At 43.6% G+C, this 27,593-nt stretch overlaps 1 protein-coding gene and 1 long non-coding RNA gene across 2 annotated transcripts in view; one reads left to right on the top strand and one right to left on the bottom strand.

The window, feature by feature from the left end:
* The window catches only part of LOC127047140 (uncharacterized), a 604,330-nt gene that overhangs the window by 55,804 nt on the left and 520,933 nt on the right, over positions 1–27,593 (top strand). The gene's annotated exons all lie outside the window — the stretch shown is intronic.
* ADAMTS3 (ADAM metallopeptidase with thrombospondin type 1 motif 3) overlaps positions 1–27,593 on the bottom strand; it is a 202,885-nt gene that overhangs the window by 30,911 nt on the left and 144,381 nt on the right. Inside the window, exons 5-8 of the mRNA XM_050944980.1 lie at positions 26,328–26,527; positions 8,578–8,661; positions 5,557–5,713; positions 2,364–2,469 (exon numbers count right to left, since the gene is read on the bottom strand). Of these exons, the coding sequence (XP_050800937.1) occupies positions 2,364–2,469; positions 5,557–5,713; positions 8,578–8,661; positions 26,328–26,527 (547 nt within the window). The remainder of the gene's footprint in view (positions 1–2,363; positions 2,470–5,556; positions 5,714–8,577; positions 8,662–26,327; positions 26,528–27,593) is intronic.

Genomic DNA, 27,593 nt, shown 5'->3' with positions numbered 1-27,593 from the left:
GCTTAATGACTTCTTTGTTTTGGTCTTCACGGAGAAGTCTGAAGGAATGTCTAGTATAGTGAATGCTTACGGGAAGAGGGTAGATTTAGAAGAGAAAATAAGCAAAGAGCAAGTAAAAAATCACTTAGAAAAGTTAGATGCCTGCAAGTCACCAGGGCCTGATGAAATGCATCCTAGAATACTGAAGGAGTTAATAGAAGAGGTATCTGAGCCTCTAGCTATTATCTTTGGGAAATCATGGGAGACGGGGGAGATTCCAGAAGACTGGAAGGGGGCAAATATAGTGCCCATCTATAAAAAGGGAAATAAAAACAACCCAGGAAACTACAGACCAGTTAGTTTAACTTCTGTGCCAGGGAAGATAATGGAGCAGGTAATCAAAGAAATCATCTGCAAACACTTGGAAGGTGGTAAGGTGATAGGGAATAGCCAGCATGGATTTGTAAAGAACAAATCATGTCAAACTAATCTGATAACATTCTTTGATAGGATAACGAGCCTTGTGGATAAGGGAGAAGCGGTGGATGTGATATATCTAGACTTCAGTAAGGCATTTGATACAGTCTCGCATGATATTCTTATAGATAAGCTAGGAAAGTACAATTTAGATGGGGCTACTATAAGGTGGGTGCATAACTGGCTGGATAACCGTACTCAGAGAGTAGTTGTTAATGGCTCCCAATCCTGCTGGAAAGGTATAACAAGTGGGGTTCCGCAGGGTTCTGTTTTGGGACCGGTTCTGTTCAATATCTTCATCAACGATTTAGATGTTGGCATAGAAAGTACGCTTATTAAGTTTGCAGATGATACCAAACTGGGAGGGATTGCAACTGCTTTGGAGGACAGGGTCAAAATTCAAAATGATCTGGAGAAGTTGGAGAAATGGTCTGAGGTAAACAGGATGAAGTTCAATAAAGATAAATGCAAAGTGCTCCACTTAGGAAGGAACAATCAGTTTCACACATACAGAATGGGAGGAGAGTGTTTAGGAAGGAGTATGGCAGAAAGAGATCTAGGGGTCATAGTGGACCACAAGCTTAATATGAGTCAACAGTGTGATACTGTTGCAAAAAAAGCAAACGTGATTCTGGGATGCATTAACAGGTGTGTTGTAAACAAGACACGAGAAGTCATTCTTCCGCTTTACTCTGCGCTGGTTAGGCCTCAACTGGAGTATTGTGTCCAGTTCTGGGCACCGCATTTCAAGAAAGATGTGGAGAAATTGGAGAGGGTCCAGAGAAGAGCAACGAGAATGATTAAAGGTCTTGAGAACATGACCTATGAAGGAAGGCTGAAGGAATTGGGTTTGTTTAGTTTGGAAAAGAGAAGACTGAGAGGGGACATGATAGCAGTTTTCAGGTATCTAAAAGGGTGTCATCAGGAGGAGGGAGAAAACTTGTTCACCTTAGCCTCCAATGATAGAACAAGAAGCAATGGGCTTAAACTGCAGCAAGGGAGATTTAGGTTGGATATTAGGAAAAAGTTCCTAACTGTCAGGGTAGTTAAACACTGGAATAGATTGCCTAGGGAAGTTGTGGAATCTCCATCTCTGGAGATATTTAAGAGTAGGTTAGATAAATGTCTATCAGGGATGGTCTAGACAGTATTTGGTCCTGCCGTGAGGGCAGGGGACTGGACTCGATGACCTCTCGAGGTCCCTTCCAGTCCTAGAGTCTATGAGTCTATAAGAGTACGTTATTCCAGTTTAGTTAAGCCACAATGGAATAGCTATTTCCAAATAACTCCATGCGTAGACAAACCTTAAATTCAGGATAATCAAAGCTTATCTTCTTGATATTAAAACAAATAGGCAAATAGAAATAAATCTCCATTTATCACAAATAGAAGACCACTTGTTCACAAATTCATGTGTCCACTTTTGCACACTCATTTACCATATAAGTGAGGAACCTGGTCTATTAATTTTAAAAATCAGACCCTCAGTGACATTAATTCATCCAGCTGGCCAAAGGAGACATTTTGTTGGATGAACCATTCCAGACTTAATTCCCCGAAACATGCCACATCTGATAAATATACAAGAGCATTTAGTGAAGCAACAGGTAGAAGTCCGTGTCGCTTGACAAACCACTGTCACTGTTGAATGCAATACACCCAGACAGTATTCCAATGCCTTCCATTTTTGACTTGGATATAAAAATCCACCACATGGAATTTTACAAGACAAGATTTTGCCCCGCATTTAATTCGTCATTGATTAAAGCTCTTGTGAATGCCAAAGGAATAAGAAATATAAGGAGATTTGCCATGCACATAGCCCCCATGAGAATAAAACTGTTTTGTGCAAGCAGGAGAATAAGCCCCATGCTTTATATAGCTCAGGTGGTAATAGTAAGACTTACACATGACCAGTTTCATGGGCAACTACAAAAGCTGAAGAAAACCCATCCTCATGGTTGAGAGTGCAGCTTCGTACAGGGTGACACATGCCAGTGACGGGAGCATATCCTGTTGAGAGCAATACAGTTTGGGTTTGTTTCCTTCATTTTTTTTAATTAGATAACCCGTAAGTTTGACTGTTTTTGCCTATAAAAACCAATCGTGAAGGAGTAGTTAGCAATATGCTTCCCTGCTGCAAGATGAGGCTAGGTCAGCTGCAAACGTCCATCTCTATCTGAGTGGGAGAGGAGGTTGATGCGATGGTCTTGGATTCCTTCATAGTTATTGTCTTGATGTCCAATTTCTCCACTCACTTTAAAGCAGCTTTTCTCATTAAAATGACTACCACACAGATTAAAGTGCTGTGACAAACCTAAAAGCCACGCCTGGTTTATTAGCAATCTACATTGTCCTCTAGACACTTACATGTTTACCACCAAAATTCATGAAATGATGTTCCAGTCTAACGGGGAGGAAAAGTTTTCAGCAAAAGCTTTTTCTGTCATGGTGATATTAGTATTTTCAATTTTAGTCTAGGTCCCTTTTCTTGTTGTCTGTCTTTTTGTCAGCAACATCTGAAGTCTTTCACAAGGGAGAAAATCTCCACCTTCATCTATTAGGATAGACGTACACACTTACGCCAAATTTTTCAAAAGCACCTATTAGTTTTGGGTCTTCCAGTTTTGGGGAGTCTGACTTGAGACACCTTAGTCTTGGTTGGGAGAAATGGTAAGCACTCAACTCCAACTAAGAAGGGCAGATGATGGGCTTTATTTTCAAAGGAGGTGAACGTGTCACAAGTTGGGCATTTTTCATGAACAGCTATGGGTACTGGAAGTGTATTTCAACTCACATGGGTTTGTGGTAGCCGATAATGTGAATTTTACAAAGGAATGTACAATTAACACCACAGTGGTCAATTACATAAACCACATGAAGTTGTTCTTGCCCCATGACTGGTCAACATATGTAACTAATACCTTGTCTACAAGAGAAAGTTGCACTGTTAACTTGAAGAGTGACTTTAAACAGATTTAGTTGAACTGATGCAAACTCCGCCATGGAAAAATCTTATTTCTATTTAAATGTGGTTTGTTACCATTTAGCTTACAATGACACTGATGTTAAACTGGAATATGAGTGTCTTACAGGGGTTTGCACTGGTTTAACTAAATTAGTTCAAAACCCAATTTAAGTTAAACTAGTGAAATTTCTCACACATGCAAGGCCTAAGCAACAGGGATCATATTTCTCATTGGTATTCAACTGTAAAATTCACAATTCACACTATTTACAATGCAATGCACAACTTAAAACTTGCTCAGTCAATTACGTGCATCAACCAACTGGGGAACAGAAAAAACACCAGGTGACTTATCTACAGTAGCTAACTGAAGCAGTGCAAACTGTGTATCTGGTTACAAAATTCACAATATTACCATTTAAACAGTCTGCAAAGCAAGAATGAGAGCTTGCTGGGAATTGGCCAGTGGAACATTTTTCTGCCAGACAATGGCAATCTGGTGAAATGGACACATTCTGTGGAGACGGTTCCATTTCAATGACGTTGCAACAAAACCCAGGCCTGGTTCTGATGTTACCCTGCCTGAAAGTGCCTGATTTCCAGCCAGCTTGTCTGCCTGGCTCCTCAGCAGCCTGCTGAGGCTCCTGGCTCCTTGGGGAGGCAAGAGCCTGGAAACACCAGGGCAGCCTGACCCAGAGCCAAGTCTCCATTCCCTTTTGCAGAGCATTTCAAAAAGGGTGGTTTTCATTCCAAATCCGAATGAAGCCGAATTGCCTGTCTTTTCACAACTCTTTCAAGAGTTATTCACTGCAGAAATTAATAAAATAGATCAAACAAGCAGCCTGCTTGAGAATTTCACGATCTGTCAGCAGACAATTTGTCGAAAGGAAAAGTTTACTGCTAGCTACTTTGTGGCTTCTAAGCAACCTGGCTGCACAGCTGTTGTGAGGAAACGCCCCATGCCAGGAAGAGCACTAGAAATACCGTGCCCTGGCATGCTGTGGATGGCTTCTTTCCTTTACTGGATTACAGCTCCACAGGCCAGTACTACAGGCAGACCATGCCCCCGCCTTTTCTACATCCTTTTTTAGTTTTCAGCTCCCCAGCGGACAGCAGAAAAGCAGCAGAACACATGCTCCCCAGACCACAGGCAGCACAGGAACTGCTACTGTGAGTGGTCCTTGAACAGCATTCAAGGGGGACAAGGAACTTCTTGCTTTTTCCATGCAGCCACCCCAGGACTACTCATATTCTGGTCTTGAATGAAGTATTCTGCTAAAAAGCCTTCACCCAGCTCTAGTGATGACTACAGTGCAAGAGGTATCAACGAATGCTTGGACTGGACTGAAAATTTGAGAAAAGATTCTGCATTATCTGTGCACATGGACTGAGGAAAGAAGAGACAAATTCATCACAGTTATACAGAGCGACACATTTTCAGGTCTTCTCATCAGGGCTTGTAGTTACTAGCAGTCACATGGATTAAATCCTATACTGCTATTTTACTGCCAGTTACCTCGACTGTTAGCTCCTAGAGGAATAATGAAAACAAGCACATGCATTAACCCATTGACAGGTAGTCTATAAAAAGGCTTCTATAATAAATGACATGACAACAAAAAACAAAGCTAAATGCAAAGTGCGTTAAGATTTCCTGCTTTTTCACATCAGGTAAGTGGATTGCTATTTACTAGAAACTGAAAACTCACTGGAAAGTAACTTTACCATGATCCAGTTTGACAAGGGCTATCGTTCCTCATTTTTCTGGACACAGAATGTTCAGATGAAATCAGGAAGTAATTTCTCCCCATGGTACAGTAGTCCATGCTCAGCAATTTGAGGGTTTTATACCTTCCTCTGAAGAATCTAGCCTTGGCCATTGCTGAAGACTAGATGAACAACTGGCTGGCTCCACAACAGTGTACGCTCACACTTCTGTACATGCTTTTCTGAACAGGGATTGACTTAGGCACATGCTCAAGTTAAACACTTGCTTAAGTGCTTTGCTGAATCATAATCTATGCTCCTTATTTATTTTTTAAAAGATCAATTAACATAACTTTCAAATCTTTTCCCTTCCTTTCATGCATTATTAAAAAACAAAGAATTCTGCTACAGACTGGTTGCTTTACCTTGCATACCAGCAGGCCCAAAATCTTGCCTGGTTAAAAAAATGGCATGATCATGGTGCTCAGAATGATTGGGATCCGACTTCTGTTGCTGGTAGGCCCAGCGGCAAACATTCTCCAGGCTTCTTGAGGGGTTTCCCCTTTCAATCAAGCTGACGGACTAGAAGAGAGTCATAAATTAGAATCAAGAGCTTAGTGGTGTGTTCCCTGAACTTGGCGTCAGGACACTAAAAACAATTCTTTTCTCATAAGGTTTGCCTACCAGGTTCTGTAGTGTATCAAAGCACTCCTTGGAGCTTTTAGAGCACTATCGCAAGGTCCAGACACCGGGTCAGTATGTGGCAAGCTAGAGTGCTGCAGATTCACAGCCTGGCTTGTCACACACCATTTGGACAAGCCCTCAAGAAGCTCCTCTCTGAGCACTGAGCAATCACTCTTTTCACTTCTCCCCAGCTCATGCCAGCCTTTTGCCCTATCAAGTTGCTCCACAACTCGTGTACACTATTCCACGTGGGCTTGATTCACCACCGTCTGTGCAGTCATTTGCCCCTGAGCAAAGTGAGTGCAAAAAGCCACCAGATCAGAACAATGGCATTTGACAAGGACTCTGCACAAATGTCAAAGACTACACAAAAGCCCAGGTCCTGGGGAATCAGGGCAGACAGAGAGAATCATTAGTAAGGTGATTCCTCCCAGCTGCTAGCACCCCTGGTTTGGTTGCAGGCAATCAGGCCAGTTTGTTGGCTTGCACGTAAGGGACTTTCCAGAAAACAATATACGTGTTTATATTCTTTATAAAAATAATGGTCTTTTTGTATAAAATGTAAGGTGGAGGGCAAACACATAACACATGATACAGCTACTACAGCAGGGCAATTTTAATCACACAGCTGGGAGCTGCTTACATTTTAAGTGTCTGGAAGAGAATGTGCCATTTGGTCAGGATAAATCAGAGTGCTGTGACATGCTTGGTCTATGGTAATCTACAAAGAAAGGCTGAAATGATAACATACGGGACAGATCTTCAGCTGGGGCAAACCAATGTAGCTCCGGTGGACCTGGGCTGATGTACGCCAGATGAAGATCTGGTCCCTATGTGTCCTGTCTGGCTCCTGCTACACTATATACACAAGCTCTGTATATTCAGAGTAATAATACTGAACCATTAAGGAAACACTGAAATGGCCTTTTTACCTACTTAAGTTTAACGTCCCATTGAAATGGAAGGATGTGAACTTTACCAGACTTGGAACAGACCCGGATGCTTCTTTTCAGTCTTTGAATAATGTAATAAGCATTTGTTGCATAGCCCACTAGGTGCTTTTTAAAGGAAAAAATGTAAAATATATTAAGATTACCCAGGGCAGACCATGAAGGAGCTCAGCATGATCCGGGGGGAGGGAGAGGGGGAAAAACTGTTCTTGTAAAAAGGAAATAACTTCCTAATTATCGGCCTGGCGGGGATATGCTGGCATGCTGCAACTGGCAAAAATGACATCATTTGCTTTGACAGCCATTGGCTTGATTCACTAAGGTCTTCTGCTGGCAGAAACTCAGTGTAATGGCGTGGAACCTACAACTCGCAAGTGCCCCTTCTGGTTGAGTGTGTGTCTTTAAATAGTCCCAGCTCTGGTGCTGGGCCGTACCCTGAGGGCTTCCTCCCTGGAGGCAATGGTTTTCCCCTGTTGGTCTGTTCTGGCCACAGCTCTGCAGCTGGGCCTCTTAAAAGTTCAGTTCCCCTTCTGGGGGTGTATTACTGTCCGATTATAGACCACTTCCCCTGTGGCCTATCAGAGGCGGGGGACCCAGGCCTGCATACTACTCCAGGTCCCAGCCAAGGGACCCTAAGAATAGCTGCCATGCACGACCATGTCCTGTTAACTGAACTGCTTTCAGTTCCCTGGGCCACTACCCCATAGCCCCAGCCTTCACTGAAGCTTCACCCTTGGATCAGGGCTCTTCTATGTTCAGGCTCAGCAGTCATCCAGGAGCCCTTTCTCGCTCCCCCCAGTCCCTGACAGCACTGAGCTGTCCAAGGTGCTGCAGCTCCCTCTGTCCAGCCAGGAACACCAGAGGCATCCCTCTGGCTCCAGCAAGGGACTGCCTCTGGCTCTGCAGCTCCTTTTTATATGGACAGCCTGGGTCCTGATTGGTTACTCCCTACAGCCTCTCTGATTGGCTAGTCCTTTGCCGCCGCCTGCTGATTGGCCTCCCCGTCTCTCTAGGCTGCTCCACTGCTCCTTTTCTGGGATGGGTGTGGCAGGTCCCTGAGACCTCCAGCAGGGGGCCTCTACTCATAGTCCACCTCATCACACTCAGGCAGCAGACTCTGATGAAACAAAGTCTGCCCAGATGGGGTCTGCAATGGTACAAGTAATCTGCAACCCATTCTGTCAAGTGGGCTCTTGTGCCCATCCCTAAAATAGGTGGCACTGGCAAGGGAATGACATAGACAGAACACATATTAGGAGAATCTCCCATGCAACTGGGCTCCCAAGAAGACTGTTCTCTCCTGGGGGCATATCTCCTCAGCCATAGTTGCCACCCAAGTATTAAGCAGAATGCAGACTAAACCCCACAGCACCATGTAGGCCAAATCAAGCCCAGCATATGTATTGTGAAGCAGAATTTAAACAAAGCGGATTGGTATCACTGGAGAAGGATATACTGCATAAGGAGCATTTCATTGGCTTACATCCTCCCAGCTTGGTAGAGACAAAATTTACCCTCATCTTCCAGCTGTTGGCATTTGGTGAGAAATGAGTCAGGAAGGGACACCAAGGACAGTTGTGTCAGCATCACAACAGGTGCTCTTGTCTGCAGCCTCAGAGAAGAGCATTCACCAGATTTGGGCTAAGGCAAACAGGTGAAGTAGCTCTCAAAAACTGCCCTGCTACTGCCTGCGGTGCAGGACTCTCGTCTCCACTGCTGCCACTCCAGCAGCACCCACCAGCACCAAATTAACTGACAATGAAATATAATCGTGAAGATTAAGATGCAGAACTCACTGAAATGCCTTTTTACCTTTGCATATCCCAGCATTATCATTCGCACCAGCACCACATTTATGTGGACACCAAGGGATTCATCGTGGTAAATTTCGTTCACCTAAGAATGAGGGGAAAACAAAAGATAGATAAAACAAACCATATAGAGAGAATATTAAAGTGCTTATATATTCTATAACTCTCACGCTTATAGAGTTATATTTGCTCATAAGGACATAGAGTTAAAGTCTTAAAATGATTCCATGCACATTACAATTCCAGTTGTAACAAACCTTCTCATAGGGAACTTGATCAAAGCCAACTGATGTCAATAGGACGACTACAGTTGACTTTAATGGACTTTGGATCAGGCCCGTAGTGAAATTGTTCTTTAAAAAAAAATGACTTTACTAAGTTCAGAACCTGCAAACACTTAATCATATGCTTAACTTTACTCATGTGAGTAGTCCCATTGAAGTAAATTATCAGTTAGGTCAAATGCTTTGGACTACTACATGAGTCGGGAAAAAGCTTGCGTGTTTTTGTTTATTTAAAAAAAATGCACTTTATTAAAATTCTACACTCCACGGGCCAAAGCCCACAAACCTCACTCAAGCAAATCCTGTCAATGTCTGCGTGAGGTTTTCCCTCAGCAAATACTTCAGGATTCAGCTTACTATCTGCTTCCTCCTGGAGAAAGACATGAAAAACTAGGCAGCAATCCTACACACACTTATGCATGTGCTTAATTTGAAGGGTCTGAGGAGTCCTGCTGACTGCAAACTAAGCTTAAACTCAACGGAAAAAGGACTTCCAAATCCCCTAAGTGGCTTTGAAATTCTCAGCTGGAAGTTTTAAAGTCAACAGCATTGCCAAGGGAGAGGCATAAGTACTGCACCACAGCTGGCCTATCACTGATACCCTCAAATAGCCTCCATTTCACTAAGTCAACATGTTCCATTTAAAAATCCTTTAATAGTATGAAAACATACAACATCTAAGCATTTTAGCTGGGGTTGGTTCTGCTTTGAGCAGGGGGTTGGATTAGATGTCTCTTCTAACTCTAATCTTCTATGATTTTGGAAGATGAGTTACTATATCAAAACAACTGTCAATCTATGCAAACACCATAGGCACCAACTCTGTAGATGCCCCAGAGCAGCCCCGGAAAAAAACAGTGGGTGCTCTGCACTCACTAGCCACCCGCTGATCAGTTGTTCAGCAGCAAGTGCTCGGGGGAGGAGGTGGAGCAGGGGCAGCAAGAGGCGGAGTGAAGGTGGGGCCTTGGGGGAAGGGGAGGATGGGGGTAGACCCTCAGGGCAGAGTGGGGATGGAGCATCCACCTGGAAAAATGAAAGTCAGCACCTGTGGCAAACACCCATCCAAAAGTGAATCTCATGATACCACAAGACTCCAGTTCCAAAGGGCAGTAGAAATTACTCAGGGAAGTAGTAGTTACATTGCTCTTAAGCACCCTTTGCAAAGCAATTTATGAATCTGCACAAAATGCCAAATTTTGCTCTTGGAGGACTCTAGTGGAAGCTGCACTCAAGGGCGGGATTTTGCCCAAATCATTTCTTTAGAAGAAATTAACACTCCTGTTCAAGGTTAAAGGTAAAAGAGGACAAAAATTTGGGGATGTGTCATGAAAGGCATCGAGAATTATATTGGGAGTGAAAATCATCCTGAACCAATGGTATGCCTGGTATGCAGGGGGAGGTGGTCAAAGTAAGTCTTCTCCCACAGGTATAAATTACGGGTTAGAACATCTGCAGATCATAAATAAGTTACTCATCCTCCTCATATGAAATAAATAATATGTTATGGACTAACTGATGCAAAATAAATAGCAGTACTCAGAAGGAGATTGGTATATTTGTACATAATGAAAGATGTTTTTATAGTCAGGCTAAAAAGAGACATTCCTTGCACAGGGGAAAAGAGTGCCATTCAGCGTTGTCCAGTCTGTGGGATGTGGCTCAAATATACAGTATGTGGTTCTAAAAAGCAAGACCTTTTAGGACCAGCTGAGAATAAATTGTTGGCAATGCATATAACTCACACCACCTGCCTTATGAAGCAGTTATTGAGGAGTTCAGAGATTTATATCTCATATTCTCTCTCCTGACAAGGTGCAATACTGTAACTCCCCAAATGGATTTTTGTAGTGGAACAAAGAAAGTGTCCTAGTTTCACAATCACTGATAAATGCACCAGCTGATGAACACTCAAGGAATCAAGAAACAAAAAGTGACTCATGCCCTTATGCCAGGAGGTAGCAGGCCTTCTCTTGCTGACTCTAGTACTGGTGAAAAGTTCTGGATTGACCTGGAGATGCAAGACCTGTATTTATCTACAATATAGATTTAGCACAGCCTGCAATAGTGCAAGATCTGCTCCCCGTGTCCCTCTCATGTACTTTAAACTAACCTGAAGACACACCTGGAAGGCTGAGAGATTAGTCTGAGTGCCTGACCTTTCTGTCGAGTCTGTCAACAAGAATAATAACTAGTGCTAAGCATGGCAGTGGTTTTAGTCATGTAAAACCAGTTCTCTAGGAAGTGGAGTTTTCTTACAGGCCACCAAATACCCATGAGAGACCAATCTCTTTCTAACATTACTGTTGGGGGTGAGAGATAACCTAGACCCATACAGATCAGAGGCTGCTTTGTCCCATCACTAATTCTTGGAAGCATCATCCATCTCCCTAGAGCTTGGGAAACGTTAAAGCCTTTAAAATGTATGCAGTGCTGTTGTAGCTGTGTTGGTCCCACGATATTAGAGAGACAAGGTGGGTGAGGTAATATCTTTTATTGGACCAACTTCTGCTGGTGAGAGAGACAAGCCTTCGAGCTTATCACAGAGCTCTTCCTCAGGTCTGAGAAATGTACTCATTTTAAAATGGAGCACTTTAACCTAAGGAGGATCCTTCCTGCATGTTCCTAAAGAAATGTCATACATAGGTCACTTAGCACGGATTTTCCTGGTTTCCTCTCACAGTTATTTTCCCTGAAAGTTCGGATTTTGCAAAACGCTGTTGGTTTGTTTTAATACAAAACCTCTTTCCTACAGAGTCCAATACTCTGGATAAATGCTGAATTTAGATTAATCCCCTTTGTTTATTACACTGTTAGGGCCAAATTCTCTTCCTTTACTCCTGTGGAGCGATATCTTAGTTCACAAGCTGTCTCATTGAAATCACTGGGTAAAGTATTACTCCACATAAGCCAGAATGGCAGAATCTGGCCTTTGGAAGCTTGACAAAACAGACCCAGGTTGAACCTTGAACATGTGCGCTCAGCAAGTGGCAGCAGCTCTCTTCCCAAAAGCAGAGCAAGGAGGGAGCTGTGATTTGCCACGAGTTGCAGATTACTTCCACCTCTGCATTTGTTCAAAATTGTAGTAGCAATACAAAGGGTGCTCCTGAAGCACTACTTGCTGCTTGGTACTGGGCCCAGTACCGGGATCAGAACCAGGCAGTGCCTGGATGTCCCATGCCTCTCCAAAGACAAAGAACAGGAACATCTCATATATGACTTAGAAACCAGTGGGAGATTCCAAAAAGGCCACTGGACTGGTAGGCCCCAGTGATCCCCGACCACCCACTTGAATGTACTCCCACCAAAAGGTAATAGTGCCTTAGTGGAGAGTAGTGAGAGTGGCCTTACGGCTGGGAAACACAGACCCCAAACTGATTCAGAGTTGGATGACTCTCCATCCACTGACCCAGGAGGGGCTGCTCCCGACAGTTCTCGAGACCGGTGCTGAGTTGCAGAAGGATGCAGCGCAGCCAGCATTGCAGGCTCTCTCTTCAACCATACTGATGGACGTGCAGTTTGAGGCAATGGAGGTTGACATGGTACCAAGCGCTGCACTGATGTTGCTGGTGGCCTGTCTGTGGTACTGAGAGCATCGTCTCCTGCACCGTGGTTGACACTGGCACTGAAAGGCTCAGCAGATCTCTTGCTGCCACAAGCACCTCTGGTGTGCTCGGTACCGAGATGGTCTCGGGACCATATGGTGCCACAGATGTAGAAGATGCTCCCTCAGGCTCTGGACTCACTGACATCTGCCTTGGTGCCGGGGTCAATGGTGTACTTAAGTCTCAGCCGCAGGCTACTTTTATCCCCAGGGCTAAATGACTTTGGTGTGACAACCCTCACCCCTGAGTGGTCTGCTTAGCAGTCTTATGCCTCTTCTTAGGCACTGGGGAGGGTGAGCGGTGTCATAACTCAGAAGCGGCTTGGAGATGACATGTTCCACTTGCAGTGGTGACATTAACACAGTGGACATAGAAGGTAAGCAACAGGGAACTGAATACAAGATCCTGTCTTTGATCGGTGCCATCAATTCCTGTTCTAAGCTTGGTACAGCAAATTGGGATAATTGTTAATCTGTTGATTAGATTTTAACATCCAAAAATATTTAATAAATTTCAATTGGTATTCTATTGTTATAAGTGTGATTCACTGCAATTAATTTTTTGAGTTAAGTGCGATTAATTGACAGCCCCTGTATATATTTATCTGGAATCCACTTTGAGATGCCCATTTACCTCTATATGAGCTGAACTTTGCTAAATTAAAGCTGACTTTTTTCATAGTTATCATGGTACAAACACTCTGAAAGCCTGGAAATATACGACCAGCCCAGTGGTCCCCAAACTTTTTAGGGTCACACCTCCTCTTACCTCTGCCCTTGCCCCGAGAGCCGTGGCTCCTGGGGGAGGGGAATGTGGACGGGGTACGGGGCCTATGGCTGTAGGCAGGGCTGGATCAGAGCTGGGAGCAGAGCAGGGCTGGATCGTGCTCCCTTTCTGCTCCCTGTGGTGGCCCCTGAACCTTGGGACTAGCCAGGCTTCATGAGAATATTACAGAGAACTTCTGGTGTTGCTTGACATGAATGCATCTTAGTCTGGGCTGTGCTGAGCAAACACGTTCAATTAAAAAATGGCAGATAAGCACCACAAATGCCTAGTTTACCACCTCTGTACTCTAAGAATAGTTTATGGTCATAATGTCAAGAACGCAACATATGATTTAGAAGTGCTGCCTTACTAGGATTTTTCCTACCACGTGACTAAGGGGCTCACATTCTCAGGAAAGGCATCTCAATGGGAGAAAGGGTTAAAGTGCTGGATTGTCATGGGAACTTTACACTAGCTGTTGAGGAGGGAAGCAGACTCTTGACAGAGAAATGCTTAACAAAATTAGGGAAATCCAGGTACCAGTGGGACAGGGCATGGTCTCCACGGCCTTGCGTTTGTGTAGTCATTTAGAGCTGTGTAAAGAGAGAGTAAAATACACAGTGTTTTACATGCACTTTGCACAGTTTAATGACAGGTGCAAGGCAGCAGGAAAAATCAGCCCCACTGGATTTTGTTATCAGCTACTACCCTGAATAATGCAGACGACTCCTTAATATAATCCATATAAAGCCCCCGAATCTCTGGAGTTGGAAGAGTGAAGGGTTCAGCAACCTGAGTGTCTCTTGAATGGTCAGCGATGCCTGACCCTTAATATGGATTACAGCAGCATCAGGACTGCCCAAACTCTCGCTGCAATGACCCCCCAGGGACTGTCTGCGAGCTGAGCACAGCGGGAGGAGAGTGAGTTCTGGTTTTGCCCCTTCTTATTCCTGGCAACCCCCCTAAACTGGGGGCTAGGAAGTGGGCCTGAGCAGAGACACTTCAAGAGCTCTACACCACAAGGGAGTTCCCCTTACACCAAGGTCCATGTCCAGTCCCTTTACACTGCTGGAGCAATGAAGGAGCCAGGGTGGCAGAGAGAACCAAGCCCACAGTACATCTCCATCACTGACCACCTCCTTGCTCACTAGCTCTTTTGGCTTACAGGTCCCAGCGTGTACTCCCAGTTTCTCTGGCACTGAATTCACAAGTCTAATCTCCTTACATCTCACCTCAACGGTTTGGGCCACCTCCAAATTATCAAAGAGGTGGGTGACATCTCCCACTCCCTGACTTGCACGTTCCTCCCAGGTGAAGCAAGGCTATACTGATAAGACAGGTAAGGCTCCCAAAGAACACAGGCCTATCAGTGGTATCTAACATTGCAATAACCTAACAAGCCTCTTCTGTCTTCATTATACCTGTTAGGGGGCGTGTATCTGTCTTTAACTCTCTGTTCCCCAGAACGAAGATGTGGCATAGCACCTAGAATGCTAGATTGGGGCTCAGGACAGCTGGGATCTATTCCTGGCTCTGCCACTGGCCTGCTGGGTGACCTTGAGCAAATCACTTCTTCCCTCTGTGCCTCAGTTTCCCCATCTGTAAAAAGGAAGGAATGATACTGGCCTTTGCAAAGTGCTCTAAGATTAACTGATGCAAGGCACTCAGTAAGAGTAAGATTTATTAACTACCAGCCCTTCATCCCTTTCTTCTGTGCACTCAGACTCAAAGTTGATTATTGGGAAAGTAATCAGGAGTTGCATTCTTGCCCTTTCTGAAGGGGACTGACTATGCGGAAGAAATTTACAAAAGTAACTGTGCTGAAGCATTCTGACTTCTGTGCACTTACAACCAATCCCACTCTGGTTCAACCACCTGTTTCCTTTGGTAGCTTTTGTCTGATGATTGGGAAAACCCAGTGTTAATAACTTTCAGTTCGTGAACTGTAAAGACTATTAGCATTTCCCCCATATCCTCAGATTCCTTTCAGATAAGATGCTGACGATCTCACCCAGAAAGGCACGGTTACTAATTAATAGGGTTAACTAGAGGATAGCTGGTGATTCATAAACTGATTGATACCATCATTTAGCCACCTCAGTACAGCTCATGGCATTATGACATTTTTAAGAGGTTTTGACCTAATGTTCCTCTCCTCACCATCCCTACTTGACAGTTATTAATCACTGAATTAATACAAAAGGCCAAAGTTGACCCTCAGTTACACCCACACAACACCACTGGCTTCCATGAGCATGAGTGGATGAAACTGATAGCAGAACTGGGCCGATATTTAACCCAAGAGTTTCCACAGTTGTGATAGATCATGCATTGTACATGGATGAAAAGCCAGTGTGAGATGACTCTGGGACTCTCATTCCCTTTACCAGTCTGGTCTAGTACTTGTACAGGACAACACTGTCCATTTTTAAAAAGCTAGTTCTGAACCTGGGAGAGCTGCACAATATAACCAAGTACATTAGCAATAGCAACCCCCGTGCATCATCAGAGGGGATGAAGATATGATTACGATGATCGGGATTAAACTTCGGCTTCTATAAGATATTCCACTTGGTTGTAAGTCTGCCCATGTGTCAAGTTCAGAGTACAATACCCCACAGTGCTGATCAAGATGAGGAACTGTGAAAAGCAAAAGCAGAGATTTTTTTTCCTAAAATATTACACAATATCTATCCATCTCGTGCTCACAAAAAACCTGGCTGAGAGACAATACTTCAAGGACTTTTAGTTACCGAACATAAATGCCTTCCTTTTCAAATTACATAGGAGTACTTGTGGCACCTTAGAAACTAACAAATTTATTTGAGCATAAGCTTTCGTGGGCTACAGCCCACTTCATCAGATGCACAGAATGGAACATATAGTAAGGAGATATATATACACACACACAGAGAACATGAAAAGGTGGGAGTTGTCCTACCAAGTCTAAGAGGCTAATTAATTAACAGAAAAAACTTTTGTAGTGATAATCTAGGTGGCCCATTACAGACAGCTTGACAAGAAGGTGTGAGGATACTTACCATGGGGAAATAGATTCAATATGTGTAATGGCTCAGCCATTCCCAGTCTCTATTCAAACCCAAATTGATGGTATCTAGTTTGCATATTAATTCAAGTTCAGCAGTTTCTCCATGGAGTCTGCTTTTGAAGCTTTTCTGTTGCAAAATTGCCACCTATAAGTCTGTTACTGAGGCCTGGTCTACACTACGCGTTTAAACCGAATTTAGCAGCGTTAAAGCGAATTTAATCCTGCACCCATCCACACAACGAGGCCCTTTTTATCGATACAAACGGCTCTTTAAACCAATTTCTGTACTCCTCCCCAACGAGAGGAGTAGCGTTGAAATCGGTATTGCCATGTCGGATGAGGGTTAGTGTGGCCGCAAATCGATGGTATTGGCCTCCGGGCGGTACCCCACAGTGCACCATTGTGACTGCTCTGGAAAGCAATCTGAACTCGGATGCACTGGCCAGGTAGACAGGAAAAGTCCCGCAAACTTTTGAATTGCATTTCCTGTTTGCCCAGCGTGGAGCTCTGATCAGCACGGGTGGCGATGCAGTCCCAAATCCAAAAAGAGCTCCAACATGGACCGTATGGGAGATACTGGATCTGATCGCTCTATGGGGAGACAAATCTGTTCTATCTGAGCTCCGTTACAGAAAACGAAATGACAAAGCATTTGAAAAAATCCCCAGGCTATGATAGACAGAGTCCACAGCACAGTGCTGTGTGACAAGTGTAATGGAAAGTCAAAGAATCAAATGGACGCTCATGGAGGGAGGGAGGGGGTACTGAGGACTCCAGCTATCTCACAGTCCCCGCAGTCTCCGAAAAGCATTTGCATTCTTGGCTGAGATCCCAATGCCTGAAAGGTCAAAAACATTTTCCTGGGTGTTTCAGGGCATATGTCGTCAATTTACACCCTCCTCCCCCACCCCGAAAGAAAAGGGAAAAAAAACTTCTCGCTTTTCAATGTCACCCTATGTCTACTGCATGCTGCTGGTAGACGGGGTGCTGCAGCCCTGAACACCAGCATCCCCTTCCCAGTGGCAGACGGTACAATATGACTGCTATCCATCATCATTATCAGCCCGTGAGTGCTCCTGGCTGGACTCAGTGAGGTCGGCCGGGGGCTCCTGGGTAAAAATGGGAATGACACCCGGTCATTCCCGGCAGATGGTACAGAACGGCTGGTAACCGTCCTCATCTTAGCAAGTGGAGGCTGAGATCCATCAGCCCCCCTCCACCCCTCATGTCTAAAGAAAAGATTCTGTACTGCCTGGACTATCTTAGCAGCTGGAGGCTTCCTCCCCTTCATTTTATCTCACTAAAAAGTCAGTGTTTCTTATTCCTGCATTCTTTATTACCTCATCACACAAACGGGGGACACTTTGCCACGGTAGCCCAGGAGGGTGGGGGAGGAGGGAAGCAACGGGTGGGGTTGTTGCAGGGGTATCCCCTAGAATGGCATGCAGCTCATCATTTCTGCGGGATGTCTGGGGCTCTGACCCAGAGCGGCTGTGCTCTCTGGTTCACTAATACACTTGCCCCATATTCTAGGCAGGACTGACGCTATTTTCCGACAAAACATAAAGAAGGGAATGACCTGGGATCATCCCCATTTTTGTCCATGCGCCCCCGGCCGACCTCAGCGAGGCCAGCCAGGAGCACCCATGACAGCAGCAGACGGTACAGAACGACTGATAACCGTCATCTCATCGCCAATTTACAATGGCATGGCAGACGGTGCAATAGGGATGGTAACCGTCTCTGCTACCTTGCAAAGGCAAATGAATGCTGCTGTGCAGCACTGCAGTACCGCGTTTGTCAGCAGCATCCAGTACACATACGGTGACAGTGACAAAAGGCAAAACGGGTTCCATGGTTGCCATGCTATGGCGTCTGCCAGGGTAATCCAGGGAAAAAGGGCACAAAATGATTGTCTGCCATTGCTTTCACGGAGGAAGGATTGAGTGACGATATTTACCCAGAATCACCTGCGACACTGTTTTTGCATTGGGATCTCAACCCAGAATTCCAATGGGCGGGGGAGACTGCGAGAACTATTGGATAGCTATGGGATAGCTACCCACAGTGCAATTCTCTGGAAAATCGATGCTAGCCTCGGTACATGGATGCACACCGTCGAATTAATGTGCTTAGTGTGGCCGCGTGCACTCGACTTTATACAATCCGGTTTATGTAAAATCGGTTTTTACAAAACCGGTTTATGTAAAATCGGAATAATCCCGTAGTGTAGACATACCCTGAGTGACCAGAGAGGCTGAAGTGTTCTCCTATTGGGTTTTGAATGTTATGATTCCTGATGTCAGATTTGTGGCCATTTATTCTTTTGTGTAGAGACTGCCATATACATTGGCCAAACCGGACAGAGGGGCACTGCTGGCCCATGACGGCATATATCATCACATTGGTAGATGTGCAGGTGAACGAGCCCCTGATGATGTGGCTGATGTGATTAAGTCCTATGATGATGTCACTTGAATAGATATGTGGACAGAGTTGGCATCGAGCTTTGTTGCAAGGATAGGTTCCTGGGTTAGTGTTTTTGTTCTGTAGTGTATGGTTGCTGGTAAGTATTTGCGTCAGGTTGGGGGGCTGTCTGTAAGTGAGAACAGGTCTGTCTCCCAAGTTCTGTGAGTGAGGGATCATCTTTCAGGATAGGCTGTAGATCTCTGATGATGTGCTGGAGAGGTTTTAGTTGGGGGCTGAAGGTGACGGCTAGTGGTGTTCTGTTATTTTCTTTGTTGAGCCTGTCTTGTAGTAGGTGACTTCTGGGTACTCCTCTGGCTCTTTCAATCTGTTTCTTCACTTCAGCAGGTGGGTATTGTCATTTTAAGAACACTTGATAGAGATCTTGTAGGTGTTTGTCTCTGTCTGAGGGGTCGAAGCAAATGTGGTTGTATCTTAGAGCTTGGCTGTAGACAATGAATCGTGTGGTGTGTCCTGGATGGAAGCTGAAGGCATGTAGGTAAGTATAACGGTCAGTAGGTTTCCGGTTTAGGGTGGTATTTATGTGACAATTGCTTATTATCACAGTGGTGTCCAGGAAATGGACCACTTGTGTGGACTGGTCTAGGCTGAGGTTGATGGTGGGATGGAAGTTGTTGAAATCATGGTGGAATTCCTCAAGGGCTTCTTTTCCATGGGTCCAGATGATGGAGGTGTCATCAATGTAGCGCAAGTAGAGTAGGGGAGTTAGGGGACGAGAGCTAAGGAAGTTTTGTTCTAAGTCAGCCATAAAAATATTGGTATACTGTGGGGCAATGTGGGTATCCATAGCAGTGCCACTGACTTCAATGTCAAGTATCAGAGGGGTAGCTGTGTTAGTCTCGATCTGTAAAAGCAGCAAAGAGTTCTGTGGCACCTTATAGACTAACAGACGTTTTGGATGCATCCGACGAAGTGGGTATTCACTCACGAAAGCTCATGCTCCAAAATGTCTGTTAGTCTATAAGGTGCCACAGAACTCTTTGCTGACTTCAATGTGTTATACTTTTAGGGCTTTAACCAAAGGCTATTGAAGGCCATGAAAAAGCTCCCATTGAGATTTGACTTCAATGAGGTTTGGATCAGGCCAGCATATGCTGATTCTGCAAACGCTTACACATATGTGCTTAACTTTAAGACACAAGTAAATCCCACTGAAATCAATTATGCATGTGCATAAGTGTTTGCAGAAATGAGCTTTAGTTTGGTAAAAATTTTGCAGTCTTAACTAAATTATGAGGGGAAAAAACCCAAGTCTACCTGGGCAATTAAAAATTACAGAAAGCTATACTGGTGTCCTTGTATGCATTATTTTGAACACTAGAGTCTTCAGTAAGTGAAGTTTTTATTTCAATTTCCAGTTTCACCAGCAAGTTGATTAAAAGATTCTTGTAACACTATTAAAAGCAGCAAAGAGTCCTGTGACACCTTACAGACTAACAGATGTATTGGAGCATGAGCTTTCATGGGTGAATACCCACTTCGTTGGATGCATGTAGTGGAAATTTCCAGGGGCAGGTATATATATGCAAGCAAGAAGCAGGCTAGAGATAACGAGGTTAGTTCAATCAGGGAGGATGAGGCCCTCTTCTAGCAGTTGAGGTGTGAAAACCAAGGGAGAAGAAACTGGTTCTGTAGTTGGCAAGCAATTCACAGTCTTTGTTTAATCCTGAGCTGATGGTGTCAAATTTGCAGATGAACTGAAGCTCAGCAGTTTCTCTTTGAAGTCTGGTCCTGAAGTTTTTTTGCTGCAGGATGGCTACCTTTAGATCTGCTATTGTGTGTCCAGGGAGGTTGAAGTGTTCTCCTGTAGGTTTTTGTATATTGCCATTCCTAATATCTGATTTGTGTCCATTTATCCTCTTCCGTAGGGACTGTCCAGTTTGGCCGATGTACATAGCAGAGGGGCATTGCTGGCCTATGATGGCGTATATTACATTGGTGGACGTGCAGTGAATGAACCGGTGATGGTGTGGCTGCTCTGGTTAGGTCCTAACCAGATCAGCCACAAACTGGACAGTCCCTATGGAAAAGGATAAATGGACACAAATCAGATATTAGGAATAGCAATATACAAAAACCTGTAGGAGAACACTTCAACCTCCCTGGACACACAACAGCAGATCTAAAGGACCTGGCAAAATTTTGACTTCAAAGACAAGACTATTTAAAAACTATTTCTATGTTATAATACAGTAGAGAGTCACAATATTTTGTATTATTTACGTAAAACTTTATGCCAATGGTAAACATTTTAGTTTAGATGTATTCTGTATTAAAAAGTATATTACCAGCAGATGGAGCTATCTACATTACAGAAAACATGAAACTTGAAACTGTTTTGGGATATTAAAATCTGTTTACAAAAAGTTAAATATATTTGGTTTAGAACTAAAAGTCAATGTTCTGAAGGCATCTCAAATTAATATTTATTATGGAAAACAACAGAACAAAGATTATTTTCTGGAGTTCATTTCTGCCAACAATGCACTGCTATGATTGTTCCTGTAAACAAAAAGAATAAAATGAAGAGATTCCTTAGAACACTTTATATTTAATAATTAACTTCACAATATCATCTAACTAGCAGCTGAAATTAAGATGCAGAGGAGATGCCAAGGTCTAAAAATGCAACGTATCAACATTTCAAGAATCCACATCTGGTAACATAACCAGAATAAAACTCAATCACCCATCAGGCAAGTTCACATTAAGGGTACCTAAACCACTTGATGGTAAAAATGAACCCAGGCAAGTATTGTAGGTTCTGCTAACATAAGGAAACTTTGTTACTCTCAGGAGACCCAAATCCTAATTTGGTCATACATTTGGCAAACTCTTCCTAGTTCTTAAGATGTATGTGAGTATTTTGTGATGCAGAGAAATGCATCAGCATGACTGGGAGTTGCTCCTCAGGAGAAGTTTGGGATTGGAATTTCAAAACGGTTTCAGCTCCAGTACATTGGCAGAGCTGTGAGGGAAAGCTTTGATTGTACCTGCCTGCCTGATGTCTGGCTTTACCCATTCACTACCACTAGACCTGACTTTCACAAGCAGCGAATGTATACAAAATTCCATATAAAGGAATGAGTGCTGAATGGAATACTACCCTTTTACTCGGGAGCAAGTGGGCAAGAGAACATATCAAGGGCACTTGTCCTCCATGCCGGCATGCTGATCCAAAGAGGAAAAGGTAGAACTGAAAGTATTTATTGGGCAGGGGCTGGAAGTATTGGGCAGTAACTAACTAAGGGAGAGGTGCTTTAGGTTGGGGAACCCCTTCCTGCAAGGATATCAAGCACTGAAAGAACACAGGCTACCATCCTGGTTCTGATTTAGTTACATGGGCTCCTGCGACATGTTGCTATTTTGCAGAACACAAGGTAATCCAGGTTTTCCCAACCACTGGTCTGTAGGTACAGACTTAGAAAGACGATTGTCCTATCTTACAAATAAAAGGGCAGAAGAGTTGCGAGCATCCATGACTGTCTCAACACAAAGCAAGTAGATGACAGAAAATTTCAAATACATCTGACAACAGGAATAGTATTTATTCCTTAAAACCTATGTACTGAAGTGTGGGAAACTGTCCAATGAGGTGTCAAAAGGATTAATTACCCTTTTTAAGCCTGGTATTAATTACTTCTATATTATCTGATTTTTTTTTAAATACATTAAATTCAGGGTTGTCCCTTTTCCACTGTAACACTACAAGCTGTGGTGAAACCTGACAGTGAAGAAAGGAATCATCAGTAAGGGCAAAATAGACCTTCAAAGAGACCTAAGTGTTGATCAGTTCACAATGACTTAGGAACAGAGCTGGACCCACACTGACAATCCCAACTCTAGAAATGAGAAAAAGTATTTGTGCAGGAGATACAATTAAACTGAGCACTGAAAAAAGTCCTTGCTAAGACATCTATGGAACAGTAACCAAAAGTTATTTAGGAGGAAGGAGATACTCAGAATGTAGCAAAGCTGATAAGGACCCAGAGTTGATAATTACCACCAAAATGGGGAAATTGGCCCAAAAGAAAGCCCATGTGATTTTGGTCAGAGTACACAGAAGGTCACAGCACAGACAAAGGAGTCAGCAGTGCAAAAAAATGTGCAAAATAATATAAATCCAGGCAAGTCAAAATCTACTCAACGGTTGCTCCCTACAACTTGAAACCCTGCATGTATATCATTCTGATCTGAGTTACTTTAATACAGTGATACTCATCTTAAGTAACCAAGCACAGAGTAGCAAGTATCGGTTGCCTAATAGAGAAGGCCTCTAATTACATATCAAACAAAATTGTATTGAAAACCTTAAGCTACTTAAAGGGCTTACTTAAGATAACTGCATTTGTTGGTTGGTGGAAGTGATCATTAATGAAGGTTTCCCTGTTCTGTATTTCATTAACTACAAAACAAACTCTCAGTCATTTCAACATCTAAAATGTACCCGATGCCCTAAAGATCTCTTTTCCCTTGTTAACAGGGTTCTCCTATGTGGTGTGGTGGGAGAGATCAGCAATATAAACTGAGCTTCCCCCTTCCTAACATTTCTGAGACATACTATAATATCAACGAAGAATTAATTATGAAGCATCTGGAGCACTGACCAAATCACAAAGTCTTGTCAAAAAGCATTAAACAAACTAAAGTTAGTGAAACAGCTAATATGGACCATATTTCTTCTCGTTCAAAAAGCTACTTCCTAGGGTATGTGCAAGATTGTAAGGTCTGTACAGTTAAATCAATTACCAGTGTGCTTGGCAGAATATCTGTTAAAGGCTGTCAAACAATACATCCTTCAGCATAGTGCCTAGTCTTGCTTTCCATGTCAGTCATAGAATCATAGATCATTAGGGTTGGAAGGAACCTCAAGAGATCATCTAGTCCAAATCCCTGCTCAAAGCAGGACCAATCCCCAAATCGCCCCTTCAAAGACTGAACTCACAACCCTGGGTTTAGCAGGGCAATGCTCAAACCACTGAGCTATCCCTTCCCCCATATATGGAGATATACCTATCTCATAGAACTGGAAGGGACCCTGAAAGGTCATCAAGTCCAGCCCCCTGCCTTCTCTAGCAGGACCAAGTACTGATTTTGCCTCAGATTCCTAAGTAGCCCCCCCTCAAGGATTGAACTCACAACCCTGAGTTTAGTAGGCCAATGCTCAAACCACTGAGGTATTCCTCCCCCTAAAAACCACCACTGCTCAAAGTAGGACCAATCCCCAAACAAAGTTTTGTCCCAAATGCCCCCCCTCAAGGACGCAACTCACAACCCTGAGTTTAGCAGACCAATGCTCAAACCACTGAGCTATCCCTGCTTCAGTCTCATGTTTATATGCAGCAATCACCCATTCAGGTGCTGTGCAGTGTCTGGATCTAATGGGCCCTGGATCAGTCCCTAACTGCATGAATGCCCTAGGAGGGAAGAGCATCCTCTTGCTTTCTCTCACTGCTCCACAAAGCAAGGCCGTACAACACCATCAACTCTCTGAGGGACAGGGAGGGTGGCCAATTCACTCCTGCACCAGACAGCACACTATGGGCCCAGGAAGGTGTGGTTTGAAGGTTAAAAGGTGTGACCCTCATCTCCAGCCAGTAAGTCTGTAAATTGCTGTCTGCAGCGGACAGTGGCTAGGGTGAACAATGCAGCATTTCAAAGGAGCAGGAAGAAACACTTCATCATGTAGCTACGACTGCCCACACTGAGCGTCCAGACCCTATATAATTCTGCTCTACTCACTCCCACATGCTAATTATGGCTCCTACCGTGGGGGGCGGGGGATTTTGCCAGTCAAAGGTAGCAAAGACAATGGTGTGTCCAGTTAACTTTTAAACACTTAATGAGGACCACACATGCAATATGGGCCTGAGTCTTCTCTCATTCTGTTTACATATACTGTATGTAATCCCATTGGCTTCTGCGGATTTGTACCAGTGTAAAAGAGAGGAGAATCTGGCTTAAAGGCCTTCAATACAAATTTTGTACCAATTTTTTGATGAGTATATCATTATATAAGAAATAAGAATATTAAGAATTATTTACTATGAGAGAATATTAATACATTCAGTGGGAGATTTGGGTGTTCAATGCCTCTAACATCCAGGCTGTATAATACTTGCCACTGCTAACATAGTGAGTCAATGGCAAAGCCTGGATTAGAACCTAGAGACCAAGTTCTCTGCATCAACTTTAGACGAGCAGATAATTTGACCCCAGAGCTTTTGGCTCCCAGGCCTGCGCTCAATGCCACTTTTTTCTGAACGCATCTATTCCTGAGAGATTTCCAATCTAGTTTCTAAGCAAAGAAGTTTGTATAAATGTCAGATAAACATCCATCCTTCTAAAGGTTCCTTTAGTTGAACTGAACCTTCAGACCCTTGGGCATTATTGGTCATGGGGCCCACTGCTGAGAAGTCTGTTGATTCCCCTCCTTCAGAGGGAAGACTCCCAACCATTTTATAAGCAAGCTGTGGTCAGGCCTTACTCAGAAACATTTTTGAACTCTAATCACATCACCAATTCTTTCCTTCACTTGCACTACCCATTTTTCAGGAGGGTCACTGGAAAAGTGGTTAGAGGAGTGGATTTCACTTTCTTTGATCTCTTCTCAATTCTATTCACATCTGAGTATTAAAGTGATAGGGTAAGGCAGGTGCAGCTCCACTAAATCAATGAGGTTGTGCTTGTTTATTCCAATAGGGAAGATGCATTTTTCATAGGGCTAGAATGGTTCACGATCATAACTTGCAACCTGTTAAACAGAACACTCATTTGTTTAACGTTTTACTGGGTTTTCCTTTAAAGATGCATTGCTGGAAAGGACTTGTAGAGACAAGTATAGTCATCATGACCTATGGTAAATAAGCTAAATGAATCCTTACAATATTTATGGTAGTCCTATGAATGCGCTTAATCATGCTAGTTGTCAAAACCTGGATTCCTCTTTGGAGAGGTCAAAAGTGCACAGGATGGAGGATTTTCATAATTATTAATCTTACTCAATTTTTAAAAATGGTTATTTTCCTCATAGATAAATTGATAGTAAAACCAGAGGGAAGTCCTGAGGTCCTTCGCTAGCTCTTACTCAGACAAAGCCCAACTAAAGTCAGTGGGAACTTTTCCGAGGCTCTGCATTGGCACAGGCCACTTCCTGCCTGAACTGATTTGTGGAATTAGAGCCTAATTGGTTATTTTGTGCATAGCAGACAGCTGCAAGCAGGATTGATTTTAAGCAAGGGCCAAAGCTCAAAAATTCATGGAGACTTGGCGAAAGAGGCAAATGCCAGTAGAAAAGGTTGTGATAAAAAAAAGATTAAAAGAAAGGTCCACTGAAAAAGGAACCAACTTTTTTTTTTTAAAAGGCAATAGATTCTGATCATAAGCAAATACAAATGACCCTGTAAAGGTCTATGCAGCACCCTGCACAGTAAACCCCTGGTTCACAACTGGGATTCCTAGGTGCTACATCAATACAAAGAATAAATAAATGAACACTGATAAATATTTTAAGGCTCATATTACATTTCAGAGGAAACAATGAGGACCTGTAATAGATACTCACTATGTTCATAAGGGTGAGGAGGTAGTTTTGAACATGTTCTTTGCCGTGGAATCGGACTACAGAATCATCCACTCCTAGAAGCACTTCAATGTTGTAGTCATTGTCTCCCGCATGCCTGCGTCGTCTCAGCGTTTCATTTAGCTGCTGCTCTATGTTGCTGTACATGGAATCCAGACCATCCAATCCGCTGAGAAGAGACGCTACAGCGAAACAATAAGTTTTTCAGTATCAGGGGGTAGCCATGTTAGTCTGTATCCACAAAAACAACACAGAGTCCGCTGGCACCTTAAAGACTAACAGATTTATTTGGGCATAAGCTTTTGTGGGTAAAAACCACTTTTTCAGATGCAACCCACGAAAGCTTATGCTCAAATAAATAAGTTTTTAAAATCTTTGCTTGATAAGCACCCTCCTATAAATGGGGTGTACGCAGATGTCATTCCTCTGGTTCGAATAAGTCCTGAGGAGAATGCAATTTCCAGCTCAGGTAGACGTACTCACGCTAACGTTCATCTAGTTACTGTGATAAAAACAGAGGTGTCACTGCTGCAGCTCGAGCAGCAGGAGGAGCCAGCTGCCCTATGTATGATCCCATCTGTCACCCCTAGGTATGTACTCGGGGTGACAGCCTGTCCCCACGACCTGTGCTGCCATGGCTACACTGCTATTTTTAGTGCAGTAGCTTAGTCAAAGCTATGGGTAGGTCTACACATGCTGGAAATCACACCTCTAATTGCAGTGTATCCTAGGTCCCAGGGGAGATGGATCAGCGGGCTGTGAGTTAGTGAAGTGATCAAAGGTACATGATAAATTCATCTGTCACATGGCTCTGCAATTCGTCACATGGATCTCCCCTCTTCCCATCACCACGGTATCTGAGTGTGTGGTGTAAGTGAGAGGAAATTCAGGCCAATGTTTTTTTTTAAACTTCCATAACCTGGAATCATTTTTCTGAAACATGAAAGCATCTCAGCACACATGATGGTGCTGGGATGATGTAATGGTTTTGTTGGCACTAGTCCAGGGTGGTTAGTGCAACTCACTTGTGGCTTCCTCACGTGCAAGTAATTTGGTCATGCTGAAAAAAAAAAAGTAATCACTCCATCGTGTATTCCTTACACACACCTTCCCCCTCCCCCTTGCATGTGAGGCAGAACCTTAACCCTGCACTGGAGCAGCACTGAATATCCAGTCCTGAACTTCAGAACTGTCAAATCAGAAGACAGGGAAAAGAAGGAAGCATTTTTCTGATAGGCTTCTCTCTTT

The sequence above is a fragment of the Gopherus flavomarginatus genome, chromosome 3 (genome assembly GCF_025201925.1).
Source record: "Gopherus flavomarginatus isolate rGopFla2 chromosome 3, rGopFla2.mat.asm, whole genome shotgun sequence".
In the NCBI taxonomy this organism is placed as follows: domain Eukaryota; kingdom Metazoa; phylum Chordata; order Testudines; family Testudinidae; genus Gopherus; species Gopherus flavomarginatus.
This window is presented reverse-complemented; position numbering and strand designations above follow the sequence as displayed.